The 12,190-nt window shown below is 37.9% G+C and overlaps 1 protein-coding gene across 3 annotated transcripts in view; it reads right to left on the reverse strand.

Annotated features, from left to right (window-relative positions):
• Positions 1–12,190, reverse strand: part of LOC114470638 (connector enhancer of kinase suppressor of ras 2) — an 85,692-nt gene that overhangs the window by 35,795 nt on the left and 37,707 nt on the right. For all 3 annotated transcript variants that reach the window (XM_028458933.1, XM_028458932.1, XM_028458934.1), the window contains exons 6-9: positions 10,526–10,645; positions 9,002–9,061; positions 8,818–8,886; positions 230–376 (exon numbers count right to left, since the gene is read on the reverse strand). In XM_028458933.1, coding sequence (XP_028314734.1) covers positions 230–376; positions 8,818–8,886; positions 9,002–9,061; positions 10,526–10,645 — 396 coding nt within the window. The remainder of the gene's footprint in view (positions 1–229; positions 377–8,817; positions 8,887–9,001; positions 9,062–10,525; positions 10,646–12,190) is intronic.

The raw sequence follows: 12,190 nt of genomic DNA on the forward strand, positions 1-12,190 counted from the left end.
ACAAATAATGATTTTTCAAGAAATTATGAATTCAACCAAAAATCTAGTGACAATACACAACTTTTCAAAGAAACTTTACAACTGCAATGATGTAAAGTGGCTACGTAAACTTGTGCTATTTTTTGCCACCTCTTCGAAATTAGTCACAAGAAAATCTCCAAAACTGTAAAGCTCTTTCATTTGTGTCAGTGTGATGTAATCAGCATCTTCCAGTGGGGCTGCTACTTACCTGCAGGCCCAGTGGTTTCCAGCGGACGTTCCTGAGCAGAGCAGGTGTGGAGCTCAGGGTGTTCTGTGGCCTTTTCTTCAGCGTGAGGATGACTCCACATGGATCCTCCCTCAGTGCATTTACCAGGTTCTTCAGCTGCCAGCCCACCTGAGGAGCACATACAAAATGCTCATCACCAAACCAGTGTCAAACCAGTTACCAGCAACATGGAGCCATAAAAAAAACATGGCCATAAATCTGAGAGGCGGACTAGTTAGTATGACCTTCATCAGTTGTATGGAGTTGACTGGGGAAAGTATTTAACTGACATCAAATACACCAAGCCAAGTGTTTTCAACAGTATGCCAAAATTACAGTATGTATGTTATGCACCTGCCTGTCAGCACAAACAACCTTTTGCTTTATTAGGGGCAGGGCAGCCTTAGCTACCAGAAACCTAATGCTATCCTGCATGTTCTCCTTCTTCTGAGGAAATCATTCTTTAATTTGCAAGAAAATCACCAAATTTTCCACAAAGATCCAGTTCCATGCCAGAATGCCTCAACAGCAAAAACGGGCCGATATTCCTTAAGGTTGAGCAACAGCAAGCCTTTACAGTTATACATTTTGAAGATTCACAACAAATCAACCACATGTGCTACCGATTTGCAACGTTCACCAAAATGTAGTCCCAACACTGAAAAAACTGGTGTACATTTAAACCTATTTCAAATTATGAAGTCCGTTACTCTGGTTTTTTTTTTAACTATAAAACTAATCAAATCTGTCTCCTCTCCAATTTTTATTCCATTAACATCCAACTTACTACAGACCATCTTTAGATGAATCTCACACGAGGAATCCACACAGATTTTTGATTCATAAAATTGAGCCTCAGCGCATCAAAACTTTGTAAACATATACCTGCAAACTCTTGCTAAATACGTGTTCAATGTTCATTAAAAAAATTGGTGGCATGGTAAATGATGTTTGGAAAATATCAGAATCAAAAACAGAATTTTATTTGCAGAATTTTGAATTTGCTCTCGTGCAAACAATTGGATTCAATGCAAAAATGCATCACTTATGGAGCCAATAAATTGTTGTTAAAAACAAATGATCAACATGAAATGTGTATTTTTGGACTTTTGTCTTCATGACTGATTTTTTGACAGACGTTTCAAATCTGCCTTTAAACACTAACAGCTGCTGTCTTGCACACAGGTGACGGGCTGAGACATTTTAATTTTCCAATTAGCTCAGTGACAGGGGATGTTTCTTGATGTTGAAGATTGTGAGTTTAAGCCTCAACTCATGCAACATTTCCATTTTTGCTTAAAATTGCCTGGCCCTGACCACTGCTGTGCAGCATCTATAATTTATCATTGTTTTGTTTTTTAGTAAAATTGTACAAAAAATGGTATACAGAAATAGCAATACAGCTTCCATAGGCTGATTGTTAATACTTTTAAAGGCTTTCATATACTCAGTTTTTGTGGATGAGATCATTTTGATGGATTAACAAAAATCCAAACTTTTAGGAAAATCAGGATCCATATTTAGATGAATTATTTGTTTTACTGTTCATCCACTGCAGCAACATACACACAGTCAGAGTGCCAGTGGTCTAAAGAAGTGTTGCAGCCAGTAGTGTTCAGTCCTGAGAAGGAGAGAGATGGTGAAAGAGTGCTGACTACAGAGTTTCTAGCAGTGGCTGTGGCAGGAGCCTTCCCTGGAGTTTACAGCACTCGTCAGGCCATTGATTGGCTACACTGGTCTCATGGTCTCAGCTACTAGAAGTGTCCATAGAGGCTCACTCACACATACACACACAGACAGACAGACACAGCTGCTCTGACCTTATCTTTAACATTATGATGACCAGCCAGAAGTGCCCAGATTCCACTTTTCTTTGGACTTGTTCAGAGTTTTGATTTCACTCAGCATTTCTTCTGCTGCATTAGCCCAGACAGACAAAGGAGGAATGCTATTGCATGGTCAGTCAGGCTGTGTCCACTTTAACCACAAAGGGTTACACTGTATATGTCATGTAAGTTACTGTCACACAGTTTTTCAATTGAAACAATTTTGTTCATCAGTCCTTAATCATTGAGATTTGTAATTTGTGAAAAGAGATTCTGATTATCCTTTATGATAATGGCCAGATCATTTTGACTTTTACGTATATTGATAAACTTTTTATACCAATGCACTTTTATTCTGATTAACTTTTATACTGATGAACCTTTTATTCTGATAGACGTTTACCATACCTTATGTTGTATTTTTATAATAACTGTTCTGACTTGAATCTTTAAGTGTACCTGAATGTTGTGTGGGGGAATTTGCAATTTTGTTGTACTTTGTACAATGACAATGATTGTGATGCTCATCAGGGCTATCAAACTCCTGTATATAGACATCAGCCACTGGCCACTCCCACAACTTGTGATGGGAGCCAATCACAGACTCAGACGGAACAATGAAAACGAGAAACAGGTGAGGTCATTGAAGTGATCAGCAACACATGAACGAGAGAACAAACCTGAAAAACCAATAATAATAATAATAATAATAAAATGAGACAACCCAACATATATTACAAAAAAAATTATAGGTCAAAATCATAATTTAATTGAAACCATGAAATCATAAAGCGTTATTATTTCATGGTTTAAATTAAATGATGATTTTGACATATAATGTTTTTTATCATATATGTTGATTTGTCTCATTATTTTTCAGGTTTGTTCTCTCGCTCTTTTTTTTTTTCATGTGTTGCTGATTACTGAAATCACTTTACCTGTTTCTCATTTTCATTTGTCTGAGTCTGTGATTGGCTCCCATCACAAGGTGTGGGAGTGGCTTCGTATGACAACGTTTAATTGGCTGATGTTTATATATAAGCGTGACAACAACCACAAATGTTTGTTCGCCCTGACAAATACCACACAATTTGGCCATTCTAATAAAAGCTTTTTAGAATATCTTTCCTCAGTTTTAAGTTTTCACTTTTGGAGTGCCTGGTTTTCCCATTCTTTTGAGATGTGTGCATTGTTGGAGCTCAGCTTACCCTTACAGTGTGATCCTTAATTTCTTTCTCTGAGGTGTACGGGGCAGCAATGTGTCCTATAATCCCTGGTAATCCCCAGATTAACTTGTTTATACAGCTATATTCCTGTTTCTTGAAAATGTGGGGACATTTGAATGGATTTAAATGAAGTAAACTCTGTTCCTAGCATATGTGTCAGCTTACACGATACTGAAAGAGGAGCAGAAGCTGATTTACTTGTGTTTATGGTTCACCTTGTGGCTGTATTTCCATCACTTGTAAACCCTTTGCCAGGTTTCGTGATTATTCGCTGGAATCTAACACCCAGATGAAGAAACCAAAGTGAAAGACTGAGAAATGTGCAGATGGAATAGAAAACAAGACAACTGAAAAAAAGTCAATAAAAACCAGGAACAGATCAAATGAAAGACTCAACCCAATGGCAAAGCAGCGTGGGTATAACCAGCAAACAAGTAAAGACATAGTAGTCCCACTTTAAAAAGAGGAAAAGATAAAAACAAGACGCACTGTGTGAGGACAAAGAAGGAGCACGAACCAATTTACCTCTCCAACTCAGCACACTGACGCTGACATAACTGGGAGTGACAGAAACACAGGTGAGCCCAAACCCACAGACAACACAGGACAGGGAATGATCTAGACCAGGGGTCTGCAACCTTTACTCTCAAAAGAGCCATTTTGCCTAATCTCGCCTGGATTAAAGTCCTCCTGGAGCCAAAAAAAAAAAAAAAAATTCCCAATAAAGACAATACAGTGTTAAGATTCTATACAATTAAAATAATATCAAATAATTTTATGAGTTAATGGAGTTGAAGGGCTACAAAAAATAAGTTGAATTTGATGACATGTGAGTGATCATGTCAGTCAACACATGCTAATAGCTAATTTCTTGCAACAAATCAAGCATGCATTATGCATATTAAGCCGACATGTTGGCAATTAAATAAATCTTTTCCCACGCAATTAAAATCTCTATTTTCTTCCAAAATAGTGTTTTCGTTGGTTTAGTTATCTTACCAGGGATTTAAAACTTAAGGTTAGCCACAGGTGCAGGAAAGTTGATGATCTGTAGATGTTGCAGGAGGTGAAGTAGGATGGTGGCAAAGTTATTGCACAATGTGATTCATTTTTAGGGTAACCAATTCTTTTATCATAATTTTATTTTAAGTTATTGTCATTAATCATCAATACCATATTTTTTTAAACGCTACAAGGAGCCATTGCAAAAGAGTCAAAGAGCCACATGTGGCTTCAGAGCCGCAGGTTGCAGACCCCTGATCTAGACTAAAGTAGAAGAATCCATTCAACCAACGAAAATATGTATTCACTACTAACCAGATTATTGGAGTAAGTGTGTCCAAAAGCATGAATATTTTTCCAACTGGAACTTTAATTTTTTTGGTCTTTTTTTTTTTACCTTACCTTGTATCGTATTGTTATCGTGAGACCGGTATCATATTGTCAATGCCTCACACCTACTCATTAGTGATTGAATTAAATCTTGTAAAGAATTTAGTTTTCCTTTGGTTATGAAATACAGAATGCTTTCTGAGTTTTCAAAGTGTAAAACTTTGAGCAATATTTCAAGTCATGCATTCAGAATTCTTGCTAGTAGCTACGCATTTTGCCACTTGTTTAATGGGAGAAAATATATTGAAAATAATCTCCTGAAACAGGCACGGCGCCAGGATTTTTTCTCTCCCGGTGCTAAGGGGGTGCGGGATTGATATGCGGGGGGACTGATAATTTAAAAAATATATATATATTACTTTTAAAAGCAGTTTCTCGTTTTTTCTTCAATAAAAGAAGTTGCGCAACACAGAATGTTAGATATAAATGTAGTTTTAAATGAATTTGGTCAAATAATATTTAACAAATTAGTTAAACATAATACAAGTGACCATAAATCAATGGCAACAAAAAAAAAAAAAAAATGAGCAAAAGTGACTTATTCAACACCTGACAGCCACTCTTTCGCCTGCTAATAATCAGACAGTAAATCTAAATTGCAAAACGTCAGGGAAGAACTAACTCACCCTAGTTGTTTTATAGGAGAACGATGTGTTTGCTGTTGTTTCTGCGTGTTTGGACAGGCAGGCAAGATTGCCTTTCGGTTTCTCAGGTATGTTTTTTTAACGTGTCGCATGCAGAAACAACTGCGCTCACATGAAGCGGAGGCGACAGGTAGTGTGACAGAAATTGTTTGTAGAGGCTCCCTGGGAGACGGGCTCTTGGTCTTCATTTTCTACGGGAACTCTTTTTTTCTTAATTATCAATTGCATTGGACTGCTAGTGAACACTAAAATGATGCGCGAAAAAGACTCCTCCCCTCCCATCGTCTATCACACACACACACACACACACACACACACACACACACACACACACACACACACACACACACACACACACACACACACACACACACACACACACACACACACACACGCACACACTGTAGTATATGTTAATCAATGGGCACCAATGAATGGGGTAAAAGCAGGGATTTACGGCTACTCTGGAACTTTTTAATGTTTTTGAACTGAATAAATTAATAATTCAAATAATAGATAAAATGCTCAAGGAGCTTAACTGGGGCTACACAAATTCCAGACGGGGCTATAGCACCCCCTAGCCCTGGTGTAGCGCCGTCCCTGTCCTGAAAACATGGAAAAGAGCAAATGTTTCATGTGATATCGCTCGTTCCATTCTGGGAGGTCAGCAATTTTCCATCCATTTTCCAAAAGAAAATCAAAAGCCGTACTTCTGCAAATAATCTAAAGTAATATATACCCCAATAGTTCTCTCTGTTAAAGTTCCATGTTGGAGTTAACTTGTTAACCAGATTGGTCCACTAATAATCTGCTAGCACTGTATAACTAAATACTACAAATGTGTGCGATAATATCTTTAGGGAAAACCAAGCAAGCTGCAGTTTTGCTTAGAAGGAAAGAGATCCTATAATTGTTGAAATGTAAATAAATGTACCTTGCATGCCTTTAAAACCATTTGAAATTGTGGTTGATAGGCTGTTTTTTTTTTACCCGCTAACCAAACTCAGCTTTGACACTGGTGGTCACATGATATTGTACGTAACAGCAAACACATCGATGAACTCAGACAACAACGTTTGAAGTGTTTCTATTGTGAAAGTAGGAAATAGAATATGGGGAATCATGGAGAGAAAAATGGGGCACAAACTGCTGCAGCACAGTTATTCTAAATCTCCAGGGTCATTATTTTCCCACATGCTTTTACTTTCATATTAATATGCTGCCTCAGCTTGTTTTTTGCACTAATCCCACAACGTACCTCTAAAAAGAAGCTGGGCTTAAACAAGTGCGATTTCAAAGTGGGGTCCTGAATAAAAGCTTAAAGGGTCACTGCATAGGAGGCTATCAGCTGGGGGCAGGATATCATGATAGGGGGGCGTGATAATGGCACTCAAATAATTCAATTATTACTGTTCGGTCTAAAACATGTGATTGCACAATTTGTGTTATTTTTATGAGCTTTGAAGAAAAATTGTCACATTTCTTTTATAAAATATAGGTTACATATAGGTTTTTTTACCCATTTTGGCTCTTCATGGCCCTCTATATTAACCGTACGTGCATTCAGATTTGTGCGTATGACGTGCTTTCGACCAAATTCACGCAAGCCTCTGTATTTATCACTTCTGATGTGAGCGTAGGCCAGCCTGACTCGTCTACTTTTTCTTGACCAAAATGTAAAGAATTGTCTTGATCAAATAGCAGGGATTTTTGCTTTTCTAGGCTGCGGGTGAGTAAAATTAGGGGTGTCACTTTAACGCGTTAATTGCAATTAATTGAATACAAGAAAAAATAACGCACTAAAAAAATTTATCACGTAAATCCTTTCTTTTTTTTTGCACCGCAAACGGCGCGGAACCGTTCTCCATTGCACGCATTCCCAGTATACCCATAAATACTGATGCACCGGCTACAACGGTAGAACCTGAGGAGTCTGAGGAGTCTTTGAGCACGGTAATTTTAGTTAAAAACACACCGGATTTTAAAAAAAACTAAAGCCCAGATGTGTGCAAATTGTGCAAGAAAGAGTTTGTGGATCACCAGCGGAGCTCTTCCACCTCAGTGCTAACTATGTAGCAGCTAGCATGGACAGCGGTTCTTCGGACGGCGTTTATTACTTATATTGCTCAGAAAAATGTTCTTGCTGTTTATGATATGATAACTTATAGCACTTCATATGGACCTGATATTTTATGTCATTTCTATTTTCTATTATTTGGAGATTGACAACAGTACACATCAATATTGGCTTGATAGTCTAAACTAAAGGTGTCAGGACTACTCTCACATACAAAGGAATTAACATGTCTACAAGTCTGTTAAAAACAATAAATGGCTTTATAAAGACACTTTGTTATACATCAGTCTTTCCCTCTGCCACAATAATGTCATTTAAATGAAAATACCTCAAGTTGAGGACGTTTCTCAGCTATTTTTAGGTAGGACTAAAAAGAGATTAATTATAGTGATTAATCACTGAGCATAATTAATTAATCACACCATATTTTTAATCTCTTGACAGCACTAAGTAAAATTTCACTTAAACCACCATGAGGCATTGGTTAAGTTAGTTATTGAGAATTGAATTCAAACATCAGCCCGAGTCCGTTTGGAAGCGCTGTTCACTTCCTCAGCTGTAAAGATGCTGATTTTCATCTTGGAAGCATTTATTTCCTTGCCAATGTTTGTTCGACTTCAGTGGGCGGGGCCTCCAAACCTGGAATATTTGAGGGCGTATCATGTAAATGACGATCGAACTCACTCATTTGTACTCTGGGATTGATCAAATACCATTGTTTCAGGAATCACACAGTCTTGTACCACTAAATGTGCACTCAGATTTCACCCGTTTTCATGCAAGGTTGATAAATGAGGGCCCCATGTACCCAAATACTGTACCTCTTCCTCCGTTTTCCCCTATACGTTCTTTCAGCCCTGCCACATTACAGCCTCTCTTCGCTTTTTCATCCTTTTTTCGCACCAGCCCCACACATGCACCTCTGTTCCTCCCGGCCTGTCTCCTCCCCTAGTGTGAGGGATCACAGTAGTGAGGATCCAGCACGGGGACTAATGAAAGGTTGGAGCTAAGAGCCTGGCAGGGTGTAGGCTTCACCCTCACCCTGTGGAGAGAGTGAGAGATAGAGAGAGACTGCACTCGAACCTCACGCGTCAATCAACGCCGCATCCTCTGCATGCACCTTTTGATACGTACAAATACATCAACCATCTTTGTACCCTTTAGAAATCCTAAATATAAAAAGCTGGAACAAATCAATCCTGACGCCACAGGGAAACGAAGACACGATCAATCACAAAGGCTCTCGAAGCTCAATGGGTGCCCATGTTTGTGCTTCTGCAATGTTCCACAAAAGTTGTTCCGTGAGTAATCCCGACACTGAACAAATAAATGACACTCACATAGTGACACATGTCATGTACTTTGACGTTTCCAAAGCTTAAAGATTGTGATGTTTTCATCTCACCACTGTCTGGTGGTTGACCTGGATCACTTCATCCCCTGCATGGATCTTCTTACACAGGTCTGCTGGAGACTGCAAAGTCGGAGAAGAAACAGTGAATGTTGATCATTTCATAGAATTCTTAAAAAACAGATTAATGGTCTTTTGAAACGATGAAATAAATCATTGTGCTTGTTTAGAAACTTACATTCTCTGTTGTCCCTGTGATAACATGAAGCCCATCGTAAGTTGACTTGATATACATGCCCTGAAGCAAAAGCACAGATATCAGGTTAAGGGGGGTCCAAGGTTGTATAGTTTTAATCTTATTTGCTTTACAGATGTAAAAATGTGTAAAAAAAAAAAAAAAAAAAGTGATGAAAGATCAGTTCGTCCCAGCATGACTTTACAAAGGTCGTACAAATCAATTTGGGAAAATATGAATGTCAGCCAAGACCTTCTCATTTACGTTATTGAAGATGCAAATTTTACTGTACATGCTGCATAACTTACATAAGTTTATCTTCATGTAATCCTTTTAAAGAGAGACCAAACAAAACTTTATTTAACCTCTTTTTGTACATTCAAGTATACCGAGCTAAAATGTACTAATCCAACTTGACTTGATTTAACACAATAAGCTAATTTAAAGGAGCGCTATATAGAATTCTAACCAGATTTTCACCATCTAAAGGTCACTTGGCCAACTCCCAGAAAACCACATAACCACTTATAACATCACAGCTGATACTGTGTTTAGCACAACTCGGAACTCCGCAATTCTATGTTAAAACCTCTGATCTTCGTCAAAATATCTCCAAAACATGGCTGACCGTGATAATAATTACAATAAAGACATTCATGTTTGTCTGATTTCTGGCCTTTCGATGCCTTTTTTCCAGTTGCTCGGAAAATCCAGAGTCCAGTATTGCCTGTTTCCACCCCCCCCCCCCCCCCCATTAGCCTGGTGGCATTGTGCCCCTTTAAGCTTTTATTCAGGACCCACTTTAACAATGTATGACAAAGTTGTTGCTATATATGAGAATTCATCACTATAATGTATAGATTTGGATCAGCATGATTAACACTAGGGGTGTGGAAAAAAAATGGATTTCACGATTTATCGCGATTTTTCGGGTGCCAATTTTATTTATTTTTATTTTTTAATCGATTTAAAAAAAATATATATATATATACAGTCTATATATAGATATTTTTTGTGATATTTAATCAACAATTACTTTGAGACTTCTACACAGTAGTTTCAGTGAAAAGAAACTCATTGCACTTTATTTTATGATGGCAGTGTGCAACACTACATTTTCATTTTTTCAGTGAAAATGTTCAAAAACACTAACAATAAATAATAAATAGGGTGTTTGGAAGCAAATAGTTTTGACTCAATTTGTCCTCTGAATGATCAATATCTTCTGATGAACATATACAGCAACTTTTTCATCTCTACGTTTAATTTTGATTTTAACTGGATAGAATATAGCAATATATCGTGATATTGTGATAATATCGTACCGTGACCCAAGTATCGTGATACGTATCTTATTACAACCCCTAATTAACACAACCAAAGCAGTTAGCTAAATAACAGGTGACGCGTTAACAACCAGATATATTGACAACTTTAAAAATTTTCCACTAACCTTGTGAATTCAACAAATGGAAAAGAAAGGATGGAGTTCTGATTTTTTCTTTTCTTTTTTTGTGAAATCCTTACCAGCCCTTCACTGGGCAAAATGCTGGTGAGGTGCACAACCTCCAGATGTGCAGACTGAGAGACCAGAGAATCTGATGACAGGGAGATGATGTGGTCGCATATCCCCGCTAAGGTCTTACACTGTAGAAGGCAGATGAAAATAGGAAGAGCAGAATGAAGAATGACAGGAAGAGAGAGACAACGAAAGAGGCACAATGGTTTTTTTTTTTTTAAATTGGTTTTCATCCCACCGGGATGCTGTGACCTAACAGGGGAAGGTGAAACAGGCCTCATTTCATTAGATCGTTCCAACAGTGTCACAGACAGAGCAACACTGCACATGCTTCATGACACAAACTTTTGATATACAGAGGGATGTTTTTATTTATTTTATTGTTGGGACCATTTTTGAAGAGAACCCTAATTCCCATGAGCTCACCAAACCTGATACATTGTAGAGTAGCTGCTTAGATATTGCTCTGCATTCACGTTCCCAATGCAGGTTAACCCACATCCACGTGAGTGCATTCAAGCAAATAAGCCAAATATTAAATTTTGCTTCACTTAACATTTGATCTAAATAAACCTTGACTGATTTCCAGGCTATTTGTCAGCTAACCCATGCAGACAACTGTATTATCAGCAGCTACCCAGATTTCCATCTTACCTGCCTGACTACTGCAGACACTATAATTGTGGTTTTCCCTCTAAAAATGTCATTGCTAAACCTCACACAGCATTTTTAAATGAGATGTGTGCTTGTTTACTTTATTGATAGCAGAAGCATGAAACAGTATTTTAATCTCAGCCATAATAGGAATTTATTGGATTATTATTGGATTGTAGTTTAAAAATGATCAGACGAAATGCTCCAGATGTTTACACCGTCACGCGCTTCCTTTAAGGAGAGAGGAAAGGGGGGAAACCTAGTGAAGGCTTCATAGATCAATAAATGGAAGATCAGTTGCTTGAAAAAGATATGTAAAAGGTTTCTTTTTATCTCCATCGTAAACACTTCATTTACTGCCTTTGTTTTTAAAGTTTCATGTCTTGCATTGTGATATTTGGAGTCCCGTTGTCACGGTCTGCGTTCACATTGGTCTGAGATCGGTTATGAGTATGCACACTACCGGAAAATGAATTTATGCTACTTCCGCTTAGCTTTTTTCTACTTCCACCGTGCTGGGATAAAAAACGTAATCCCAAAACTAAAGATCAAAGCTAATGTTATATGACGAGTGCTGACCGGCTCCTTTTCTTTTACAAAAATGTACAACTGCTCAATCTACGAGGCAGGAGAGGTTCCAACGCCACAAAGAAATGATTTACAATCTTCTTCATGGTGAAGGGCACGCCATCACCAGACACCGACAAGAAGGAGCTCAGGAACATGATTATTTTCCAAAAAACATGATTATAATATACATTGCAGTAAAAAAAACAGTGAACCTAATGTAACTTTATTTTTTAAAATCAGTATAACCCAGTACGGGTACATCTCGGTACGTAGCAGGAACTCAGTACGATGTGAACTCAGACCGTGACACCATAGTCATATGCACGGAAGTGTTTTTAGTTCTTGAGTTTGCCCCCAAAAACTCTACCAAAGGGACTTTCCAACACATTTCTGGTGTTTTCACGGGCTGAGAGTTGCAGCAAAATAATGTTGAATGTTTTTTTGGGGTT

The sequence above is a fragment of the Gouania willdenowi genome, chromosome 10, assembly GCF_900634775.1.
Source record: "Gouania willdenowi chromosome 10, fGouWil2.1, whole genome shotgun sequence".
Classification (NCBI taxonomy): Eukaryota; Metazoa; Chordata; class Actinopteri; order Blenniiformes; family Gobiesocidae; genus Gouania; species Gouania willdenowi.